The 25,990-nt window shown below is 35.6% G+C and overlaps 1 protein-coding gene across 1 annotated transcript in view; it reads left to right on the top strand.

Annotated features, from left to right (window-relative positions):
- GABRA1 (gamma-aminobutyric acid type A receptor subunit alpha1) overlaps positions 1-22,899 on the top strand; it is a 40,548-nt gene extending 17,649 nt beyond the window's left edge. The window contains exons 5-10 of the mRNA XM_005144967.4: positions 4,311-4,531; positions 6,174-6,256; positions 10,539-10,682; positions 16,065-16,217; positions 19,151-19,353; positions 22,358-22,899. Of these exons, the coding sequence (XP_005145024.2) occupies positions 4,311-4,531; positions 6,174-6,256; positions 10,539-10,682; positions 16,065-16,217; positions 19,151-19,353; positions 22,358-22,666 (1,113 nt within the window). The 3' untranslated portion in view covers positions 22,667-22,899. The remainder of the gene's footprint in view (positions 1-4,310; positions 4,532-6,173; positions 6,257-10,538; positions 10,683-16,064; positions 16,218-19,150; positions 19,354-22,357) is intronic.
- Positions 22,900-25,990: the final 3,091 nt, after the last annotated feature.

The raw sequence follows: 25,990 nt of genomic DNA, 5'->3' as shown, positions 1-25,990 counted from the left end.
TTTCTGCTTTTTTGTTCTATGATAATGCTGTGAAATTAACATGTCTGCTTATTACTTTAAACTTTACATTAAAAGAGGGCACATTCCTTGGATTAAAGACTGATAGAAACATCTGATATACACTATCTGTATTTGGTAAAATACCTCATCTTGCTTTCCCATTTCTGTGTCAAAACAGGTAAACAATCACCACTGGACAAACTGGAAATTTCAAACAGTCTTGTGACTAATTTTTATCTTTTAACTTTAATTTAATAGTCTTTGAATTCAAACTGTAGCAGCTGCAGTTTGTAAGTGATCTGAGGCAGCTGCAGTTTTATAGAAACTTGCCGTTTCAGGATGGACCTCTTGTTAATTTCCTGAAAATTAATGCAATTTAAAGTATTGGGCTGGATGTAGATGTTTATGAGAGATCAATGGAAAAAAGAGTAATAAATGTATGTGGGTGAATGTGTGCTCTGTATTAATATTTATTTGCGTTGTTTGCTGTAAGTCAGCTGGCTAAGCTATTGTTTGCTCTGCTGAGTCATTTTTACTAGAAAACTTCAATAACGAATAGCAATCTAATAAACAAATGGATATGGATGCTGTCCTATGTAGACATAAGTTTAGAGTAACTGACAGGCCTGCTGAAGTACTTGGCACTATGTAATGTTTGGACTTCAGCAGCTACTTTGTAGTTTCATGTGCTTTAATAATTAAGTAGAAGGTAAGGCTAATTTGTCATTCCTAGGACAAACTAATATTTGTATGAAATTTGAGTTTTAAGGAAAAATATAATACTGAAACCAAAAAGAATCTACTTTCAGAAATATGAATAGGTATATTAAAAAAAACCAAAAGCCAAAACATTGACTTCAACTGTAATTCAGTGTAGCTGAATTACTGTACCATAAGCCTTCACTACCTACAAAAATATTCGTCAAAAATAAAAGCCCATACCACATGGTTCCTGATTCTCAGTTAAACAGGAGAAAGAATTCATCATTCTCTTAATATAGTGTGTGACCAAGAAACACACAGGCAGGTGTTCATGTGTTTTGGAAACTAAGGAATTACAGAAGAGTATTTAGTATAAAACTCCTACTCACCTTTCCTAAAAAGTAATGTGTGTGCTGCCTACTCATGTTAACTCTTTTGCGTAAGGAAATAAGTGTGAAATCAGAGGCAGAATGAGAAAGATAAAATTAAGGACTTGCAGAATACAAAGTTTATATTGATTCCTGTGTAGATGTAGTGCAAACTACTCTGTGCACACTACAGGTTGGTTGTCAACATCGTCACTTGAGGGCTACCCCAAATTTGCTCCAGTGAGCAGATTTACAGTAAGCATAGCCTGGGCTGTGGGATTTGGTAAGAGAGAGGCCTCACACGCAGCTGTACTGGCACACTGGGGGAACCATGCGCTGCTGTCTGAGACTGGGACTGATGGCTGGGAACTGGCAATGAGCTTTTCCAGCTGACGCCATGTGTTATGAAACTACAGCCACAGTGAGACATCAGCATACCTAGAGACCATCTGTTTGCAGAATCCAATGAAGCAGATATATAGATAGTAGGTTGATATATCAGGGAGTACATGGTGTTCCTACCCACTCTCAACGCACTTTTTTAAGAGCAGCATAGACATAACCTGTTAATCTATAAAGAGAATGTCTTGGCTTGTTCTTAAACTTGTGAATAAAGTTAAAGAGGAAAAAAAGCACTTTTAAAAATATCTTTTCCTGGAAGAACTTTGCAGGTTTTCAGGCATGCTCCCTCAGATGGTGGATTGGAGTAATCAACAGATATCTGGCTATTTTCACATGACACTTGTGAAATTTTTGATGCATATTATGTGGGATAAGAAGCATTTTAAAATTAACTTTTTTTTCATAAAGACATTATTTATTCTTTTTTCCTAGTAAACCTTCATTCCCACTGCTTCTGTAGTGTAAGCTCCTCAGGAATTTAATTTTATCTTACTACATTCCTGTACAGTTTCTGGAAGAGATATTAGATGAGTAAATCAGAGAATATTTAAGTCAAAGTGTTGTAAATATTTAATATCATTCAACTTACTGCCAAAGCACAGACAGGCATCTTCTTTCTTTACCTGCACACTAAGGAATGAAGAGTCTCTACTGTGGAGAATTTATTCTAAATTTCACCTCACTCATATATTTGTACATAGACCACTGCTATAGTACATGGTTTGAAAAAAATCCTTCTGTTCCTTTGTTCTGTGTGGCACCTTCCTGTAGAAGAAAGCCTTAATTAAAGTATCTGATGACTTAATCTTAAAGATCAGCTGTCTGTCAGGATTCATTTGAGGAGAATTATTGTATGTATTAAAGTGGGTAGTGAAGCTAAGGAGTTGAGAAATCTCAGCCAAAATGAATTCATCCCCTATACTGCAACAGACTAGGACAGAGAAAGATTCAGTCTGTGCCAGACATGACCCGCAGATACTTTTTAATTGAGTTCTGTCTTACGCTGTCAGATCTCTCAGACTCCATGTTCTCTCCCAGCATAAGAAGCTTGTGTTCATATAAAATGAAGAACCAGACTCCCTTCTCTCAACCTGTACCACCTCCCACTCACCTCCTTCTTTGCAATTGAAAGAGATAAAAAGGGAATGGTTTACATGCACGCTGAAATGATGTCACCTTCTGGGCATGTCTTTTACCTTCCCCATGTGTGTAGGAGGAAATTTTCCTTGGAGATAGTAAAATATGGAAAAAAAGCCTTTTGAACCTCCTTCTTGGCTACTCTGCTGCACACCTGGGACAAGATTTTGCACACTACTCAATCTAAAGCCTTCATCCAGTGAAATTCTTGAAGCAAGTAGTAGGCTGTAAGTGCACAACTGCTGTCACTGGAGCTGAACTCATCTGGGCTCACTGAGCACATACTTAAAAAATAGAAATACAATTAACTATACACCTAAATGATTCACAGACATGGGATGTAAATAAAAAAACCCCAAAACAACAATAACAAAAATTCCCCAACTCCAAAACTCAAACAAACCCAAATTAAAAACATTTCATGGAACCACAACATTTCCAAGTCCACAAGAAATTTATTTAGCTATTTCATGCCCTAAAACCACGAAAACCACACCATCAGTAAGAACCACCATTTTTACTTGCTGATAGTTACACAAGAAATAAACAGCTCACATTTGCTTATATTGTATGAAGTGTTACCATTTGCTAATAGAAAAATTTCAAGTCTAAGAGAGTCTGCCACAGAGAGATTTTGGATACCAATTCCAGAATGTTTCTATTTACTAACATATTCCTTGTCCTTATCACTGTGTGTGCCTTCCTACACAGGAATTCCCTTCATTTCAGGATTTGCCATCTCCATTGGCAGGAGATCTCAGAAAAGGTTCAGTTTCTCAGCCAAATAATTCAGGGTAATTTTGAACAGTGTTTAGATAGCCAATTTTTATGTTTATCACAATAGCATAACCATTAATGTTAGAAGGGTCAGGGTAATCCCATACTGAACTTTCATGACTGAATGGATTTTTCCCAGGGAAAACTGTATCCATAGGAGTTTTCCCCACTTTCACCCCATGTATCTCTGTATTTATAGTATAATACTCCAATGTACTTTTCCTTCCCATCTCCTCTCTCTTAATTTTGCTCCTGTTGGTTTGTAACAATTCTTTCATAGTGAGTGCTGGTTATTTTGATTCACCCTATGTTCACTGCATCTGTTCCCCACTGACCTAGTCCTTGCATAACCAACTATAATTCTTGGTCCAAAGCTGTTGCCAGCTTGTGCTAGCTGTAGCCCAGTGATTTGGACCAATGCACCTTCAACATCTCATAAATTGGACCACATAATTCTAAGTGAACTGTGAAGTTTTTGCAGGTTGACTACATACTTATGCTAATTGAAACAGAACAAAAGACTCTAGGAAGACCCTATCTCACAAAGCTTGTTTTATTCAGAGAGACATATTCTTCCTGGGCTATGCTACTGACTGCATATCTACAGTTTCAAATAACAGTTTTTTAGAAAGTGAAGGAAAAGTGAGAAAAGGGTGAATTATTTTTTTCCCACTATATCTCACCTTCTTGTCTAACTTGATATACTGTTCTCCGTAACCTTTGTTCTGTTGAACACAGTAATGGTATTGTAACTGTTTAATAACTGCTTCAGGTACATTGTAATATAGGGAAGAAATGTTCTGATAATTACTGATTTCCTTAATAGTCATCTTTCTTCTAGAGACAGTAAGAATATATTTTCGAAGTTCTCACATTGCAACATATGGCATCACAAGTGTTTCCCTTTTTTCTGAATTGATGTAGGAATACACTATAGATGTATTTTTCCGTCAAAGCTGGAAAGATGAAAGACTAAAATTCAAAGGACCTATGACTGTTCTCCGGCTAAATAATTTAATGGCCAGCAAAATCTGGACACCTGATACCTTTTTCCACAATGGAAAGAAATCTGTGGCTCATAACATGACAATGCCAAATAAACTATTACGAATTACAGAGGATGGGACATTGCTATACACAATGAGGTGAGTCCTAAAACATTATATCCTTTATTCAGTTTCATAATTTAACTTGTTAAAGCATCATATTTTCCAAACAGGTAACAGGTTTCCTTTTTGATCATTATTTGACTCCTGCTTCATAATTATTTTCACAATAGGCAATGGAATGATGGACAAACTGAGGCATTTAGGCTGGTATGGCTTTTTTTCCGTCCTGCTGTGCTACCTTTACACTGCCTGGATGTGACTTAGTACATGATTTTGAAAAGGTACCTATAGTATTGCAAATCCATCAGTTTGCAAAGGACCTTACTTTGGAGTTGCTTTCAAGGATTCCATTAGCAAAGTATTATAAAGCCTAAACTAATATAATCTAGAATACTAGATGGTATGCAAGGGGTATTAATCTTTAGATCCTATGGAAAGCAGATTCTAAGAACTAGCAGATGCATAGAGAATTCATTGCCCATTCTTCATATTTCTTGTGCTTGGGAATACAGAGCATGATAATCTAAAAATAGACATTTCTTATTCCGTTCATAACAGGAAAAACAAATCACTAAAGCCTTTGGAAGGTTAGGAGACAAAATTATTTCTGTGCTAGCACCAGTTTTACTGGAAATGTATGTTTCTCTTCATGGATAACTGAACTTTGGCTACCTAGTTCTCAGCAGAGGAGTTAAATCCTTTTGAAATAACAATGATACACAGTCATGGAAGCATTCTGGATTAAAAAATTACAAATGAAATAATGAAAAAAATGGTATGCTGTCTCTACAGAGCTACACATCCCTCATTTATGTCTCCATGGAATCAAACAAGGCATAACGTGATTCTTTTGACTAAGGTCAAGGTAAACAGCTTAGTACATAGGTGAACACTGAGTTTTCTTTTAACAATTTTAAAGATTTTTTAAAAGCAGTATAAGTATTTGGAGGAAACAAAGTCTCCAGGCTTTTGGGAGTCTGTCAAGTTTGTTCAATTTATTCTACGACATCTTTAAAGACTGCCTAGGATAGGGCAGAATCTGCTTGGCTGGTAGTTAAGCAAGTCCAGGTCAATTTTATTTGTCTTCCTAAATGCTTGACTGATAAGGATTTAATTCAGGGGAACACTATCTTGGCAGCACATCGTTCACATGTCTCTTTTTTGACCATAACTATTTCTATTTGCTCACCTTTGCAAGTGCCTTGAAGCAATCTTCTGCCCAGTATTCAAGTACTATTGTTCATTCCTTGCTGATGCGTGGTATGTGACTGTTTATAGTTTATTTAATCTCTTTTATTGAGAAACATGTTTGCACTCAAGCTGATAACAATGCAATGATTGCAGTAAATGTCTGAGTATCCAGAGTGCACCAGTTTAATGATGACAACAAGGAACCAAGTTCATTTGCTGATAGATTCTAATCTTCATGCCAAGTTAGAAGTCTGAGCATGTCTTTGCTGTACAGTGGATGTGGTAGAGGGCCAGAGCCAGCTGCACTGCTGTGACCACACATGCCTATTGGCACCCCCAGCCAGACAATTCGCGTCCCATTCTAGTTGCTAATTAATCACATAATAGATATTATGCTATACTTATTCTATGTGTCTTAATAGAAGTCTATTTGCTATTTCTATGAAACTAGAATAAATGTGTCCTTTTGCTCATTAATCCGTTATAGATTGACTGTGAGAGCAGAATGTCCAATGCATTTAGAAGACTTTCCTATGGATGTACATGCTTGCCCCTTGAAATTTGGAAGCTGTAAGTTTATTTTAAATTGAGGTTTCTCCCTTTTTAGGCCAGTTTACAAAAGTATTTTGCAACTGAGAAAACCTCAAGGTTTTAATCTTGTGTATTTTTATTCTTGTATATATTTATAGTTAATATAATTAACCTTTTGTATGTCTTTAATATCCTCCAATGTCATGCCTGGACATTCACAAAAGAGAAAATCGGCAGTGATCTTAACATCTAGAAAAGTAGTTTGGTGCTTAGAAAATATTGGTAAACTTATAGTTGGTTTATTTTGTTAAGACCCCAAATCAGTGTTAAAGTAAATACAGACCATGGGTAACTGATTTGGTTTAACTGAAAACAATTCCCTTATTGGCGTATTTAGAACAAAATTTTGCCTTAGATTATAAAATACTCATATTACAAACATGCAACATTTCTGGAAGTGAAAAATTTCACAAATCTCCAAACTGAGTCCTACACTTGCAGCATTAGTTACATTTGTAACCTATGATCAGAGAACATATTGGACAAAACATAACGTAATAGAAATCATTGTAATAATTGACAAAGCTGTCTGTAAATTGAGAATTTCCCCTAGAACTTTAATCTGAACAGCAACCAACTGACACTGATGCCGTCAAACTTAGCTAAACATATTTAAAAAAATTAAATACAATCCTCTCCAACTCCAATAAAAACAAACAAAAAAATATCCGTGAAAAGCCCTTTCACTGTAGCTGGTTCTACACAACCAAGAAAGACAAAACTGTGTGGAAGATGTGATAGTGTACAAAGTGTTTCCTCAATGGCTATTTTTTTCTAGTAGAAATGGCTCGTTTCACTCATGATGGGTACTTAGTGGCTTGATCAATTTCAGAAGTCAACAAACAGAACACCCAATTCATTCTTCACATGGTACTAGACAGGGTGATAATTTACCATGAGCTGAACGGCTCTATGTTTACCATGAGAAAGGAGTGATGTTAGGTCTTTAAAGAGCTACTGGCCTCCTAGATAAGATGTAGAGAACAAAAGCTCATACACACTTTGAGTATCACTGACAAGAATAGTTTACTACTGAACCTTAAGCTTTCTTACAGAACTTAAAACGAATCTTCAGAAACCTCCTGTGAAACAGAAGAGGGTGGAGGGGAAGCCTCACTTGGGCTAATAATAGGGCAAATAGCTGCAGTGGGTTCTTCTTTAATAACGGGAGACCTGTGCACCCAGTTAGATCTGGAGTGCTTGCAGGATCAAATTTCTTTTGAAATGCCCATGGACAGTGTTTATGGGGAGCACATGCTGGATGTGGGAGGTGGGAAGATGGCTAATCCTGCATAAACCCTGCTAATGCAAAGTTAAACCATCAACAGTTTTTGAACAAATGCGAACTATTAGTTTGAAGTTCTGTAGACTGGATAGAAACCTACCACATCTGTGCATCATTTAGCTGCAGCCTAAAGACCAAACACTCTCTAGTCTGCACAATAGTCCCCATGTTTTCCCTACCTTTATTTCTTTCTGCCCCATTGTGTCCCAGATTAGTGTACTCTTGGCTCACAAAGTGCGTGGTTTTCCAGATTATTAGAATCTTGCTTCCATTAAATGATTAAGAGATGCAGAAATTATAAATGAAAAGAACTACACCATAAGACAAAAACAAGATAGCAGAGACTTGCAAGTATATCTGCATGTCTTTTGTACCTGAAAAATATTTTTTATTATTACATTATACATAGTTTTCTTAAATGAACATTAACAAAAAAAAAAATCAGTGATATTTCTCTTTGAAAGATCATTTCTTACACTAAACTCGAAGGTAAAAACTGGCATTCTAAGGTCAGAGTGCAGGCATAGTCTGTCACATTTTATAGGCTATCTTTGTTATTTTTCTGTTTTGATCACTAGCTATCGTGTCAGCTATCCTAAACAAGCCTATGCCAGGCAAGTAACTCGAAGTGCTGGAAAGGGCCATGAGACAAAATCAAGGAGTTTTCAGCAAAACTGCATTCACCTACTAAATTCAGACGAGTTTCTAAACTGGGATCCTCATGGAGAGAAATTCCTTCTGTAACGTGGCTTTACTGAAAACACTGCATGGGAATTAACTGTCCAGAACAGGACCTTAAACCATCCCCTCCTTCTCATCAGGTTATATGCCATAATTATTAGATTATAGAATATTTGTCTCAATAATTAACTACTGATTTAAATAGAAATATCTTCCATGGGACAAACGGCTGGACTAAAAAATTATATGAAAATGGGACTTGCAGTTGTACATAGAAAAAGAATAGCTCTTATATTTAGTTGCCACTTTGCAGTGGGAATTATATTAAATACATTTGGATATTTCTGTAAAACAGCTGAAGTTCAATATAGTCATCTCAATGTACTGAAAAAAATACTGAAAGAGACATTTAATTGTCATGAAATCCATGCTCTAAGTGCAGACTGCAATATTACACTTAGTAGCTCCCCAGGGTAGTGTTTGCCCAGCTCTGTTTGTTTTGGATTAAATTGGATAAGAGTTTTCCATGTCCTCCCCTATTACTCATCACATTGGAGCTGGATTCAGAAAAGCCTCATACTGAAGGAGCTGCATGTCTCCTATGGTCTCTGCCATACTGTAGAGGCCGATAAATGTTTGACCCAGCTCCAAGGCTAAAGTGATTTGCCAAAATAGCAGCTTAAGCTAGAGGTTATTCCACTATAAATTCAATGTGACAAATGCTAAAGAGATTCTGGAACAACAAAAAGCCACACGTTGGCAAAACAAAATCAGAAAGGCAGATGCTCTTCTCAACTCTTAGCACAAAAATCTGATTGTCAGTTTAAAACTAAGGCCACTCTGGAAAGCAGCAGTGGTAGGAGCAAAAGACTGTGCTGCTACTTATGCAACATCTGAGTTGAAAGCTGAACAGAGCACTGAATTGGGAAGTACAGGGCAAACTCATTTCCAGCACTGATGAGTGTACTCCCTTCTCTCTCAACCCACTGGCTCTCAGCAGCTTAGCTAATCAGTCCCGTTTTTTTGCCAAACTACTCTCATGCTCCAGAATAAGCAAAATGCCTCAAAATTAATATTATTGCCACTCTTTATGTGACTAGATTAGCAAGCCAATTCTTGTATTGGTGTGGTCATTATTTTTAAGACATAGACTTGCATTTACCACTGATTCTAAAAAGCTATGTATATGTTACAATGCTTGGGGAATATGAACTCTGAGGGTAAAAGCACCCTTCCATTTCAATAATGCAGGATCAAATGCCATGCAATTAATTTACTAGCACATTCCATTCAACACCATCTCTTCAATTATTGTTATCTCTTACATCGATAAGATAAAATTACTAACAAATGAAGTCAAGTGAATCAGATTCCCCTCCTTCCTTTCCTGCTTGCCAGTACTGAAAAAAGGGAAAAATCTCATCCTCTAGGTAGTAGTCTAGTATCATTTTAGATATCCTAAGATGTCCCACCCAGTTTCCAGCTGACTTTAGTGGGTGCAAGCTCTGTGCAGGTTCTAATCACATATTCTGTCCCATACGTGTCTTGGATACCCTTAGGTGTGAAGAATGACACTAGATGCCTCTACACAGACAACTAACTCCCACTCTAACTGCTCATAGCAAGAGTGTCAGACTCCAGACTATGTAAAATGACAGCAGAATTTTACAATGGGACCAAGATTAAAAATACTGATATGTTGATATATACTTTGATTGCTGAAAAAACCTAAATAACATACAAATAACAGCACAAACAACCTGGATAGCATATGTAGGAATACTGAATCACCTATGTAACATACTAGACTACTGAGGTTTTCAGAATCCACAGTGGTTCTCTGTTGCTTTGTTCTAGTCTCAGATAAATGTGAACTTGAGTGTGAGCATTTCTCAGAAATAACCAAAGCAAAAACATTAGATTAATGTGGTTTAACCTCACTCGAGCCTAGGCAGCCTCAGAAACATCTACTATGTCTGTTACACAGCAGGGTCAATGTGAGGGGGAGACAACCAAATGGAGAGATGATGTAAGGAAGAGAAAGATTTTGATGCCATTGAGGACAAACCTTAATCCAGCCATACAACAGTTATTTAGTTAATCATCATATGGATAGACCTGTAAAATCAGTTTTATTTCCACTTAGATAAGAAGTTCCAGTAAGCTAACTGTGGGTTTCTACAGATAATTAAAGAAGATTTAATATCAAAACAACTGCTCAAAACATTGTTCTGATAAAGCCATATGGCAACAGAAGGTGCAAAGCTGAAATGCAATGTGTTTTTTTTAAATTAGACGCTTATACGAGAGCAGAGGTTGTGTATGAATGGACACGAGAACCAGCAAGGTCAGTGGTTGTGGCTGAAGATGGCTCTCGATTGAACCAATATGATCTCCTTGGACAAACTGTGGACTCTGGAATTGTTCAGTCCAGTACAGGTCTGTGAAAATGCTGTAGGTTTGTTTTTTGTTTTTGTTTTTTTAAGGGTCATATTTAACTGCCAAAACATAATTTAAAGCAGGAGAAAAAATGCAAAGACCAAAGAATGAGAGAGACAAAGTGCAATACATGTGCTTCAGATTAGGAAACTATGAGTTTGAAAAGACAACATATCATGGGATTCTCCTTTTTCAACTAGTGGCTAAATTATTTGACCAATTAGAAAGCTTCCCACAGTGACAGATCTAGCCAGAAAAACAATTTATATTATAAAAAAGCAATCCTCATATTTTTGTTGTATTGTCTGCTTACTATATATGCTTAAAGAAAAATAATTGTATAAAAAATGAATCCTCAAGGATCACATTCTTGGAGGCTGTGAAGTTGCTAAAAGCCAGCATATAGTTTCTCAGGGAGGCATTTAGAGAGTGGAAAAAAAAATATGTCATCAAATAAAAAACCATGTGGAACATTCAAACAGGATTTAGATGTCTTAATGCTAGCACCAGCATATAGAGACAGACATATGGCCAACATCTATAGTATTATATACCTGTAACCTTAAAACTGGCTAAAACACATTGTTTTTCATTTTGTAGTGTTTAAGATGTTTTGTTTGGGGTTTGTTTTCCTAATAAGTTGGAAGTGGCATGAAGACCCAAATACCGTAAAAAACTGAGCATAAGGCATGAAGAAGAGCTCAAAGTGTTGACTAGACTGACTGTTCAGTGGACCAAAACAAGCACTGCATTAGAAGTAGTTGTATTGCTTTGAATGCACCCAACTTTGTAACTAGAGAAGTACACTTACACCTGCATAAATTAAACCTTCTAATGTGTCATTCATAAAGTCAATGAACATTTAAGGAAAAGTGAGTAATTTCAAGCTGAATCCTAATTCACATCTGAATTTTATATTTTGTTTGCCAAAGTATATTCATATGCTCTATTAGGCCAACAGAATTTCTCAATGACAAAAGTTTCTAGTGGACCAATGTTTAGCTTACTACTTGGAGGCTTCTGTTCAGTTAATGTAATCATAAAAGAAGTGGAATGGCAGTACTAATGGCACAAAGACAGTATCAACACTACTGCTCCTGCAGATTCACTGCTTCCACTACTGAGCACAGAGGCATGGATTAGACAAGCAAAGGCAAAAGGAGAGATTCTCTTGGCCTGGCCACAGCTAGAAATGTTGCCATTGACTTTTGTGGAGCCAGTAATCCATCCCAGCTGCCCTTAGCTGGAAAGTCAATGGGATTTGTGAGGAACAGCAAAGATCAAGCTCTTTGCTCTTTCTTTTCTGAAGCTACTCGTTCAGGGAGACCTTGGCAGCCTGTGTGCCTGCACTTCCACATTCATTGACAATTCTCTGCTGGCTGTATGCATTATAAGGGCAGCAAGATGATCAGAAGAGACTTAGAAGTGTGGGAACATACCTAATCTCAATAGGCAGTGCCAGGTATAGCTCAAGGTAATTGGATAGTAACATGAGAAGCACCCTATAAATTGTTAAGAGAGGCAGATGACATATTTTTAAACAGAACTGAAGGCAAACATAAATGTAAAAATTCTTCCTGTATTTCTATGAAGAAATAAATAGTTCTATTGACAGTATTTCCTCGGTTTGAAATCTGCCTCCTTCTTTTACCTATGAATCCCTTTACCATGCCTATCCATAAAGTTAAATACACTATAGTTAATAATTGCTGAAATAAAGATGCTGTTGGCTAGATGCAGAATAACATTACAAAGAAATAACTACAATGGTTATCACAAAAAAAGAAAGCCCAAACAAAACCCAACAAAAAAAAAAAACCAAACAGAAAACCATTAAAGAATTTTTTTATTACCAAACTTGCAATCATCTTTAGTTGCTATCTGATAAAAATATACAACATATTTATTGCTTCCAAATTCAATGTCTCAACAAAAAATTCTGCTTGATTTGCCTTGGAAAGGAAAATGCTTTGCCTTCCTCAAAATAGTGTTGGGGATTGGAAGTGGTTAACACCCACTTTTCTCCTGATTCAGGTGAGCAGCTAGTCTCAACAGAATCCTCCAGCAAAAGTTTGTCCTCTGATCATCTCTGCTTTAAGACATGATATACGTAATAAAAAATACGAAATCCCTCCATGCTTTCAGAGTCATGGATGATGACTCACCTGACAAAAAGAGAAAAGGAATTGAAAACAATCTTCACTTAAAAGTCTCAGCACCTTTATTAGGCAAGAAAATGAAGCTCTTGTGCTGCTGATTCTGTGGATCATTAGAATCTACATCATCTTGGGCAATTTTAAGATAGTATTTACAGTTGCCTGTAATTCCAGACACATATTTTCCAAGATTTTGGGTGTAACTGAGTTACTTCAAACATTCTCAAAACTATTAAGTGTCTTAGTAAATCCATAAAGTCCTTTCCCTCCCCTCTTCCCGCCCACCTTTAATTTCTTCCTTTGCTAAAGGCCATCTGCTATTCTTATTTTTGGATCTAGAACAAGGTAACTACAAATGCTGATTTATTTATTATGTTGGTAAAACTTCTGTCAGTCTCCAACTACTGACTCATATTGACTCAGAAAGAGGTTAAAGTGATCTTTTTTTGTAAGTACCTTAACAGATGCTTAAAGGGCTTGTGCAAGTTCCTATTTACATACAATTATTTTGGAATCTTGAAAACATTGCTTTCCTCTAAGAATTATCAGGATTTATATTCACAATGGTTTATTTTTTTTCTGTTGGTCTGTAAAGCTTCTGAGAGGATACTGTTGAGTTTCTCTTCATTTACATGGCAAAAGTAATATATGAGAAATGCTATGTTTTAAATTAGTGACAAGGAAAACCTTACTTCCTACCTGCAGTGATAAGGAAAGTATTATTACAACTAACCCTCAGTCCCCAGCTCAAACCTTATGTCTGATGTGATCAACATCAATTTTAAGTGCTCATCTAATAAACTGGGTTTATTAGAAATAGTTTATGGATCACTGAGTAATAGGTTTGATGCAACATTACTGAATTATCAACTATTTTCTTTCAAGAACATAGGTTAGTTTATACCACCTGAGCATTAGAATACACTACAGAATTAAGGTCTAGTTAAAAACTGCAGCCAGAACACTGGAAGTATTCAAATGTGGAAATCAAAGAATCATTGAAAACATTAATATAGAGGGAGTTGTTTCACAATTTTAAATGCTTCATATTCTGAAATACATATAAACTAATTTAAACCTCAAAGAACAAATAAAATGAAAACAAAATTTATTTGATCAACACATTTATAGAATTTAGGAATTCCAGGAAAGCTAAAAAAGAAATACCTTTGCTTTAATTTCTTTGACAACAGAAGAGAATCTAAGATACCTAAACTACACCTTGCACTACAGCTTATGAAAACCTAGTAATCAAACGATGTGAATACAGGAAGTATTTTGCTCAAGAACTATTTGAAATTTTAGCTTGTATGGAATTTTATGGCCTTTGAAGAGAATTATGGAGGAATTCCTGGGAAGTTATATAGTGGTCAGCAGAAAGATTTTTTGTTAGAGAAAGCCATAAAATGTGGGAAGCTAAAGATTCAGTAAATAACAGAATATTTTCATGTCCTGCAGTTATTTAAGTACTTATTTAAATAATCTCAAAGCTCTATTATCTGCTAATAAATGACTGCAGTCCATTGGTACTTTGGATACTAGGAAACATGGTTTTGGCTCCCAACTGAACTGTAGGCGTTACTCTAGACCTGTGCTTTGCCTCCATTCCTAACCCTAATGGCACTACCTTTATCTGACTTCTAGTTCAGCCCTGCTGCAATGCTTAACAACAGATGAGAGTAATCCCTATCTTTTTAATTGCCTTTATGCTTTGAATCTTGTTCTCATTTTCCAGAGGTTAAAAATACTTTGATAATTTAAGTAGCTAAATAAAGCTTCAGAGTACAGTGGTGTGTTCACTCTGTATTCTTAGCTTGCCATCTACAATTGCTGAATTAATGCTGACATACCGTTGTGAGCATTCTATATCTGATTGCATTAAAATAGCTTCCCACGTCATATTTTTGTAGATAAAATTAAATTATTAACTCTTCTAGCCAAGGCTGGCACTCTTCATGAGATCATAATCAGAAGAAAAGAAGGTTGTTTCACTGAAAGTTAAAGAAAGGTGGGCAAAATTCAAGTAATAATGCCTGCTATACTACTTCTGTCAGTCCTGTTTTTAAAAGAAAATTTTTCTTGTATAACTTTTGCTATATCTTTCAATTTATAATTGATTCTCTTTTCCCCCTTTGCTACTGTCTTTTATATTGAATCATATCAGGAGTATTGTCACATCTTATTTATAAACTTTCCTGAGGGTTATACATTGAACAAGATTGTTCAAATGAATGTTCTTCTAGACACTGAATTAAAGAAAAGGGCATTTGACATGCTTGGTGCATAAGCAGTCACTGTCTAGACATAGTTTTTCAATCCAATTTAAGTTTTTCCTGTATGAGAGCAACTTTCTCTTTCCAGCTGCCTACATTTTAAAATAGAATAACAGTAATTTCACATGTCATCTCTAATCTAGACAGAGGTTTCCATTCAGTTACATGTCCACTTGTTCCTTTCCAAAGGTAGTATTTATTGCATAATAAGAAGAAACAATCACCTAAAAAAAAAGTCACAATAGGTTTCCCAATCTTTTGAGAATATACTGTTTTTAAAAATCCAGCATTATTTGCTGTACTCTGGCACAAAAGATTTATAGAGTTATATAAACACTTATGATTGCTTTCAGTTGCAGTTAAAATACTCAGCTCATATGTTTTCAGAGCACCAAAAAGCTAGTGAGAATAAAAAGTCTTTCATTGCCCATTTACTTTAGGAGAGAATACTTATTTAGTAAAGTACTGAGTTAGCAGAAGAGGAACAAAATCTTCAGAGTACACAAAGCACAGAGAGTGATAATGCAGACCCAATCACATCAACAAGTATATCTTAAGCCTGGCCCAGAAACACTTCTGAGAACCTGTCTTGATTTAGCCTTTATTTGATGTCTACACGTGTATATTATGGTGGTTTTCTATCTTCTAATGGAGTAAGACCTTTCACAAGAGGCCTAAACAGCCTCTAATGCAGACTTTCATTCACTACTCAGAGAGATTAAAATATGTAAATTTAATTAGCATTTCTTAGAACCGTCTAGTTTTGTATTATTAGTGAAACTTCAGAACCTTCTTTATTAAATGTTTTCTTCAAAACTAACCCAATTTGATGTGAGGGCATTTTTTTCTTTTTTTATAGTAGGGGTGGATATATTGAAAAAAGTATTTCCTATAAAGCCTTCTAATTTGGATATTTATAAAAGTTTTAATGTTCCTTTTTCTCTTGGTTGTAGGGGAATATGTTGTTATGACTACACATTTTCATTTGAAGAGGAAGATTGGTTACTTTGTCATCCAGACTTATCTGCCATGCATCATGACAGTGATACTCTCGCAGGTGTCCTTCTGGCTTAATAGAGAATCTGTTCCAGCAAGAACTGTATTTGGTAAGCATGACATATAACCTGCTTGGCAATCATCAGCCAAATAGGCTTAAGAAATTTTATGCTTATGCATAACATGATATTGAAGAACAGCACGAGCCTGGGCATAGTGCAGTACACAGTAGCTAACACCTTTCATTGCAAAGGTGTAGCAGAAACTGATTTAAGATCAAAGATTGTGGAAAGACCTGAAAATACCTTGAGCAACCCATTACAGTTTGATTTTTCCAAAACAAGAACTGTATTAATAAATCATTTCTGACAACAGCAATGACATTCATAGTGGGGATTGTCAGAAAGGCTTGAATCAATGGGTGTTGGTCATTTGACATCCTTAGGCCCTTTGAAAATTCTTAAAATATCTAATCCATCAATCCCTTCTACAAGCTGCTGCTAAAGGTCTGCTCTTGAAATCAGTGACAGCTTATTGTGCTTACAGCGGTGAATAGATGTACTCGACACATGCAGTAAGAAGGCAATCTTAAAGTTTACACAGTTGGTCCCTAGTGCTTTAACCACCTCTTGCAAACACTTAACCTTAAAATTAGAAACAAACAACTAGCACAGACTGCAGAGATATTAATCCAAGTCAATTACATAATTAAAAAAAAGTAAAAAATCTTCAATTAAGGAAAACAGAACCTGGGATTTCTGCTATGACCTAGTCTTTTTTGTGGTGTTCAGATGGAACACCAAAACACCTTTGACAGGAGCAGGTGGAAGTACACACAACCAAGTTAGCTTTTACACTGGTTTTCCTGCTTCAGGGCACTGTTGGAACAGGAACCCATGCACCCTTCTGCTTTGTCAAAGAGCACTTGCCCATTTACATTGGCCAGAGAGTCATAGGGACTGATGCTGAAAAATGCAGACTGAAACTCTTGTTCAAGAACTATATTTATTGACCTTTCCTAGCAGTCTTTACAGCTGTGCTTTAGTTTCCCAGTGCCTCTGGAAATCAATCACAACTTGCATAGCTTTAGACCTCATAAACCAAGTAGAGGCTTTCTGTTGATATATAGATGTGTGTTTACAGAAGAATGGTTTAGACCACAGTAAAATTAAATTTCATTGGCATAATATTGTTTAGATTAACTTCTAAAATTAGTCCTGAGTTTTTATCATCAACTTCACTGATAATTAACCTGGGATTTTTATGGGCCTCTGTTGTCAAAGCTACTGAAATTGTAACTATTTTATCTCTTTTTGCTTATGCCATTTAAAAAGGAATGTCAGATTATTAGTTTGAAATGCTGTACTTCATTGGTCCTAGATTCAGAACAATTTCTAAGATTTCCTAAGCTCACAATAAATAATATAGAATCAACCAGGCTGGAAAAGATGTTTAAGCTCATCCAGTCCAACCCTTACCCCAGCACTGCCAAGGCCACCACTAACGCATGGCACTGAGAGCCTCATCTACACTGTGTGTGAACACCTCCAGGGACGATGACTCCAGCACTGCCTGGGCAGCCTGTTCCAATGCCTGAGCACCCTTTGGGGCAGGAACTGTTCTTCAACTCCATCTAAACCTCCCTTGGTGCATCTTGAGGTTGTTTCCTCTTGTTCCTTGTTCCGTGGGAGACCAGCCCCCTCCTGGCTCCATCCTCCTGTCAGGCAGTTGTAGGGAGTAAGGTCCCCCCTGAGCCTTCTCCAGAATAAACCCCCCAAATCACTCTACTGTTCGTCACACTAGTGCTCCAAGCACAATGCTCAAGATGCTATTCTCACAGGCTCAAGAACCCACATATTTTTGAAGGTTTTCTTTTTAGAAGACAAATACTCCTCAAATAGTCTTGTGTTTATCCCATGGTTATGTATCATGATAGCTTGTTCATTTCTTAATGGCAGTGAAACAGCATTGCAGACAGTTTTGCACAAAAGTATATACATATAGAAACACAATTTATGCCTGTTAGTCTACTTGGTACAAGAGCTTATATAAATTATAAATCCTGGTTTGCTACCAGGTAAGTGAAACGTAAGATCTCTAGTAATGGGTCAAAGACAAAATTAGGTTATCTGTCAGGGAAGAGAAACTGCTTCCTCTTTCAAGCTCCTTACACTGGCACAAAAATACACTGCTCATTATTATTTTGCCTATTTTAGACCACTGCATATTTTCACTAACAGTGTAGCAAAGATGAGCTCACAAGACATATCCAATACATGACATTGCAGTTGTCAAGGTAACTCCTGCACACGTGATTTGATGTAAACGCCCAGCCTGCACTTGCAGAATCTTTTTCAAGCAGCTGCAAGCAGTCAATTCAGTGGAGTCCTGCTTGCTCTTCATGGCTAGTTAAGGGAAAAGGTTCATCAGCAGTGATAAGCTTTGGTATCAGAAATGTAAATTACATTATTATTGTTCTTACATAAATTCTTTGCTGTTTTCAGGACAGCAGTGAATAAAGGGTCAGAAATCTGTAAACCCATCAATACAAGCAACTGCAGTATCACATCAAGTTTAGTGCGTTTGAGTATGTATTTGAATGAGTATATAGCAAATAAGCTGAATGCAAACAACCTTTTTAGTTTGGTATCTAAATACCTTAGAACTGTTCCAAAAAAAGAATGAAAAATGTTCAGTTGTTACCTCTGTAGGACAATTCACAGGACATGAATATGGAACAGCGACAGTGATTCTCCAAATACCAGGAAACAGAAAGTAGTATTCAGTCCACATCTCAAAATATAATTTCCAGTACAACTTTAAAAACATTATTCTACTACAACAATGTCAAAGAATAAAGGTATAAAAGATGTTTTGCAGACCCTGAAATTCCCACAGAACTTGAACTCTGATCTCCTCAATTAACAATTGGGCTTAAGTGGGGAAGTTCATAAGAATTAGGGGTGAAGACAAGGCTTTCCTACCTGTTGTGGCAGTTAACATAGACACTGATCTAAAGACACTAAACTGTTTTGCTTTGCAGGAGTGACAACTGTCCTGACAATGACTACTTTGAGCATCAGTGCGAGGAATTCACTCCCCAAGGTGGCCTATGCCACTGCCATGGATTGGTTTATAGCAGTGTGCTATGCCTTTGTGTTTTCTGCACTCATTGAGTTTGCAACTGTGAATTACTTCACAAAGAGAGGCTATGCATGGGATGGCAAAAGCGTCGTTCCTGAAAAGGTAACACTACTTAATATCTATTTCTCTGTTAGAAATTCTTAGTATTTAGAATAGGAAGTAATTAATTCCAAATAGTTTCCTCATATATTCGCACACAGCATTTCTACACTTAAACAATAATTACTTAGACATTGAGTACTTAAATACTGCTTTTGACATAGTGGGTGATATTTAATGCTATCAGTAATTTAAAATTTTACTAAGATTTTGACTTGTGCTACTAAGCAGAAATGATAATTATTTTTTTAAAGTCTAGCAATTAGTAAGAGAAAAAGTGGATGCCTCAAATACAAACATAGGAAAAAAAATCTTGTGGCTACGACATTTGACAGTTTCCTAAGTACATTGCTCCCCAACATGACCATCAGGAGGACTGCTGTGTGATCAGATCAAATAAATCACTACAGGACTTTTTCTTTTCTTTCTTTTGCCTCCTATTGTTTCCTTATTTTTTTTATAAATAAAAATAGTATTTTTACATCTTACTCTGTAAGAAAAACTGATTTGTTTTGGGAAAAGCATTGACAGTTTTGCCGGGACTATGCAATCCTGATCCATACCTCCATGAATGCAGCAGAGAGACATCACACTGACTCGCTTTTGTCTGGGATCAGACATGGTCTGTAAACCAAAGATACATCAAAAAATTGTTGAGGACTTGAAGGGGATGAGGGAGATTTTTATTTTTCTTTAATCATTTGTTTGATTCTTTGTTGTCTCCTATCTTCATCATGTCTATTGTAAAAAACAGGCTGCATTAAAAGAACAAAATCCTTATATGTTAAATACTGCCTTGCTAATATAACCTACCTTGTAACATACTACTATAATCAGCCATTTCATTTGTTTCAAAGAAAATTCCATTTTCAGAAAAAAAAACCAACCAACATATAAACACAATATTCAAACACTGCTTAAAACATTGGCAGATTTATGGCTTTGCATTCCTCGGCAGGTAAGGGTCTTTACGTATCGTTTGATTTAAGTCAAAAACATGCACTATCTGCCGATGTAAGGAAAGGCAAGGAAGGCAAACTAACAATGAACAGAACATTGCACCTTAATGAAATTTAGAGCTCTAATCAGCTGTTGTATTACCTGACGTGAAATACTAAAACCATGACTGGTGTCAGGGCTATCTGCAGATCAGGTTTCTCATGACACTTAAATCTATGGAAAGATCCTCCTGAAACATCGGTGAAGCAGTACTTTGGCTGCTGAATGTATTGCTGCTCACTAGAGGACTGGCTTCGTACTGGGCAAGCATGTTAACAGCCTTCCTGCTCAGGAGGAGAGGAATGGACATGTAACTAAAACTTCTTCCTGACATTGCCCTTTTTCTTTTCAGTTTTTTATTTCAACCTGTTTGTTCCTCCTGTTCAGCCTCAAGCTAAGCCAAATGTCATTGTCATGAAATAAAAAGCATCAGTCATCATGTGAATCCCTTTTCTTCCTAAGTAGTAGAAAGTTAACTTTTCAGCCCCAAGGGGCTCCAAGCCATGCTTTGAAAAGCCTATGCCCACTTGATCCTTTGCAGCTTCCTTCAATTTCCCAAGTGCTCTGCCGGAGCCTGGTTATACTTGAGAAGAGCACTAATGCTGAGGCAGTTGCTTGTACTAGGAAGTATTCTAAATAATACAGTATTTCTGCTTTCTGAAACTTTCATCTCTTGAACAAGAACTCTATCAATTCCCCCCACTGGGTAGTTTATGTAACTATTAGTGTGTAGTTGATCTACCATTAAAAGTACTGTGACTGTAAAAAAAGATTACCTTTGTTGTTCAGCTGCTTCTTGAAAACAGAGAACTATATTTGCTATATTGGGAAACAACCTAATGGATCACATTCTGCTGATATTTTCTTTTTAGGCATATCTTTTCTTTTTTTTTAATCCTTTTCTCCTTAGAAGACGATAGAATGGGTAACACTTGGCTGCTCTTTTTGTACCAAGAACTGCCTAAAGATTTTCTAAGCTCTTGGGATTTTTTGGCTATGTTTTTTTTTGTTTTCTTTATTTTCCTCATAAACTAAGGCACTAGGAGCAAACTGATGCTTTCCTTTACACCACCTTAGAGATCTAGTACATCTCTCATGTTTATCATGATGCAGTGGCTGGTGGAAGGGTTTGGACCGTCTGCAGCAATGACAGTTGAATTCCAGCTAGTGTTCCTGTCAGATGGGAATCATGTCAGTTTCAACTTATGAAAAAATAATACAACAGCAATTATTACTTCTTTTTCCTACAAGTAGATCCTAGAACACTAGAAAACATAATGACACTGGGAAAAATCTAGATTTTCTTTCTGATCAATAAGTTCTTCTCCACTAAAAGACTTTCAATACATTCTTACTTTAGCAGGATAGTTAGGTGGATGCAAAAAATGATACAGCTATTTAAATCCTTCTACATGGAATGACATTTCAGCCACTATGATCCAATTGTAACATTTAAACAAGAAAATTAAGTTTCTATTCCATAATGCATGGGTGCTTTGTGAAAACTCTTCATGAATAGACTACTGGTAGCGTTGCAGTTGATTAAATGATTCATCCTTTTAGTGCATAGTCACATAATTTTGTTTTATATTTTAATGTATAAAAACTGTGTTAGATTGCATTATAACACATTATTTATCTTAATATCGGAAAGCTACAATAAGAAATTCAGTGTCTTTTAAAGTTTCACTCCTGTTGATTAAAGCAATATCGAATTATGAGTCACTGCTGATTAACATTAAAGGTCATTTTGTTGATCAGTGAGCCTAGCTATCAGTAAAAGCCCTCATTACAGTTTATCCATTATCTAATTTGGTTTAACTAATGCAAGTAATGCAGACTAATGATTTTTGTCTTCACCTAAGTATTTTGTATAAGTCATGTATCCAGACCCTAACTTCTTTCTTACATATTATTGCAATATTTGGTATGAATTTGATTAATTGAAAATTTTTTTTCATAATCTGTTGAGAGACAGTGAGAATAAAACATTTTCTTTCTTCTTCAGCCAAAGAAAGTGAAGGATCCTCTCATTAAGAAAAATAACACATACACAGCTGCAGCTACAAGCTACACCCCTAATATTGCAAGGGACCCTGGGCTGGCAACCATAGCTAAAAGTGCAACGATTGAGCCCAAAGAAGTTAAGCCAGAAACAAAACCTGCAGAACCCAAGAAAACTTTTAACAGCGTCAGTAAAATTGATCGACTATCAAGAATAGCTTTTCCATTGCTTTTTGGAATCTTCAACTTAGTCTATTGGGCTACCTATTTAAACCGGGAGCCCCAGTTAAAAGCTCCAACTCCACACCAATAACCTCATTTACTTGTACAGTTCTGTTTTGTCATTTGCTCTGGGAATTGCTTCCCGTCTTCACATACAGTAATTCCCATCTGCTTCATTGCCTCTGTCTTAAAGAAAATAAAGGTTTCTTTATTTATCAAAAGGTAAAATATATCGGTATATTTTAAAAACCTGTGGGTGAGGGAGAGAAAAATGTAAGCTATATACTTTGGAAAAGTGATTCTGAAAGTGGGAAAGAGTTGTAGAGTAATGAAAAAAAAAAAGGTAAAAAGAAAAAAAAAGGAACTATTTGTAGGTAGCTTAGTACTGAACATCCCCAAGAGGTATTGTATATGTACATGAAAAGGATATTTTTATTCAAAGGATTGTAGGGAGTGGGAAAATACTCTTTATGATATTCCTGATGCACATTCTATATTGTATCATTTCTTCAACCACTGTTTATAATCTTTTCAAGGACGTAAAGCTTTCCATTTGCTGAATCAAATAAGAAATGTTATTTTCCTAATCCCTTTTCCCTTCTATATTCAAAACACCCAAATTATAACATTAAATGATCTTTAAAGAAAAAGGAAATCTACTCACTGTAGGTACAGTTTGTCACTGTATAGCACATAAGATCTAATGGTAACAAATGCTTTAATCTGCTGTCTTATTGCAGCCTTGTTCTAAGCATTAAGTTGTCACTAGACTAGAGTTCAAACCAGTTGCACAATCACGTGCAGATCCCAAGTTCCCTTTATCACCTGTGTAATCCAAACAACTCCTGGATGCTTTTACAGATAGCTTTTACTCATCACTATATTTTAGAGAGTTAAAACAAAATTTTTGCAAGCTCTAGATATGTTGAATGTATTCTTTTATAAAACAATACATTAAAAAGAAGCTTTAGACTGAGATTTATGGATAGCAGAAAGAAAATATAATATTTAAATAATATATGTAAATATGCAGCATGAGATTGTACATTTTTTACTTTTTTAAAGTTGTGTTCTTAAAACATCACGTAGGATTCACCTCTTAGCTCTTAATATGTTGCTAAATGCTCAATAAAACATATTTAGAGCCTGAAGATAAATAAATGATAAATAAATAAATCAGCAGTCCTGGAAAGCCTAAAAAATAAATACGCAGAAAGTGCTTGGAATTAATTCCATTTGTAAAGTGGTTAAGTGTACAGTAGCTTGCAATTTGACAATGTCATCCAATGTATACTATTAGATTAATGATTGGTCTGCTCAGGTCATGCATAAATACTAAAGTATGGGATTATATTTGGTAGGTAAAAATGGTGAAATATTTGTTAAGACAGAAGTTCATCTGTATATTACTGCTATATTTGCTGATACATAACTGTTACAATAAGTGATGTAATATATGTAGCATTAAATACAAAGAAGTCATACATAAAAGAATGTACAGGAAAATAGATTTTATTGAGTAAACTTACTACATTTCATTTTTACTGTAGCAATATATTTGTAGGAACAATATGTAAGGGCTTTAAATACAAGATGTCCATTTTGCAGGTATCGTGCCCCCTTTAAAAAATTCTAGTCAGTATCTTTACTGCTGATTCTTAGAAATAAAAATGCAGATAAAGATTTTTCAAAGAGATAGGAAGAATTGTAGACATTTGCAAACATCAATTAAAAAAAAAAAGTAATACATGGTATTGAATGAATTTTAAAACAACGCTACATGAGCCGCCAGAGAAACAGCTACTGTGAGTCAAATTTCATAGGCAATGTTTTCTAAACTCTATCAATAAAAAGTTGACATTCTCTACCTACAAAAGGAAATAGTTAATGTTTTATTTAGGGAATTTTTTTCTTTTCTTTAATAATGCTTCATGTCTAACATTTAGTCCTGTCTACACTTGATAAGTTATCTGATTGGACCTTATTTAAAGGGGATGTTTCATCTTCTGGTATCATGTGTAGATATATGTATAGAAAAAAATAAACTATGGCTCTTTAACTTCTGTGTACTTGTTTATCTTGTTATTTTTGGCGTTAAACTAGTGTGTTCATTTAGGGCATTTTAACTTTCCAGCAATCCATAGCTACCTTTTGGTCTGCATTTTGCACATTAGATGTGAATATTACTTACCTAGTCTGCTTTTTGCTATGCAATGATTGCATTATATCACCTCTTAGTTAGTCTATGCCAATAGTATTATACTGTATAAACTCGATTGCACAGTTTATCAAAGACAAGGTATTCTCTATGTAGCTTTTTTACAATGCTTTGCTAAACCATGTAATAATAGTAAGTCTTCCTTGAAAATAATGATACACTCTTATAGAGGACAGTTTCTGTTTACTCCTGGAATAATTTTAAAAAGATGACATTGAATGTTTATTGCACCTCAGTGCAGTGATGTGGCAATAAAACCTAAATCTAACAGAGGTTGTTTATGGCAGAAGCATGTATTGCTTTACAGAGTTTAGCAAAAGCTCTTTATTTTATGTCAGATTGTAATTCTATTATAATAATAAAGCTAAAAATGTTCAATAATGAAAGTGAATGTTTTACTTTGGTTTTCTTTAGTTACTGCCTTTTATGATACATTGTTTGATAAACTGCTATTCATCCAATACCTTAGCTTCTGTGGATTTGGTAATGAATGCAGTTTTAACAAATGTAAACTTTTTTTCCAGTGTTTTCTAGGAAGAAATATAAAGGAATGTTTCCAAAATTGACATTCAAAAAAGATAATTTAGTCTGCACAATGTGTATCCCATAAAACAACTGAATCAGATGAACAATTGTTAAAGTTTAGTACCACAACAATGAATAGAATTTAGGGTCAGAACAAAAGTGTTTTGTCTCCCAGGTAAAATGGTAGAGAGTGAGAGTAAAAACATGGCTATTTATTTTAGAGATATCACTGTTTAAATAAATGCACATACCTAAGAAAGACTGTTAGAAGAGTACCTCAGGCTATGTAAAGTAATATTATTTCACTTATTTATTGAGTTTTGGGGTAGCACTCAAACAAGCATACATGTATGTTGAAATCTCAGCTCTTCTTTCCCACACAGAAAAATATAGAGACAGGAGAAGTCACTCCAGTGCATTCAGCCCTCAAATTTTCTTGGAAAACTTCTTGAAAAGCAAGTATTGTGCCTTTATGTAGTGGGAGACAACTGACTGCAGGCACATTTCCTGCTTCCTAAGCAGGAAAATCTGGTTCAAGTATACATAAGTATATAACAATATTCATAGTGTTCTCAAGCATGACTCCTACAGACATATTCTTCAAAACAGAAGAAAAGAATGTCTTATTACAGACTCAGATTCTATTAACTTATTATGCTTTCCTCTATTTTG

This window comes from Melopsittacus undulatus, chromosome 10, assembly GCF_012275295.1.
Source record: "Melopsittacus undulatus isolate bMelUnd1 chromosome 10, bMelUnd1.mat.Z, whole genome shotgun sequence".
NCBI lineage: Eukaryota > Metazoa > Chordata > Aves > Psittaciformes > Psittaculidae > Melopsittacus > Melopsittacus undulatus.
The sequence above is the reverse complement of the archived record's forward strand: the minus strand, read 5'-3'. Positions and strand labels throughout refer to the sequence as shown.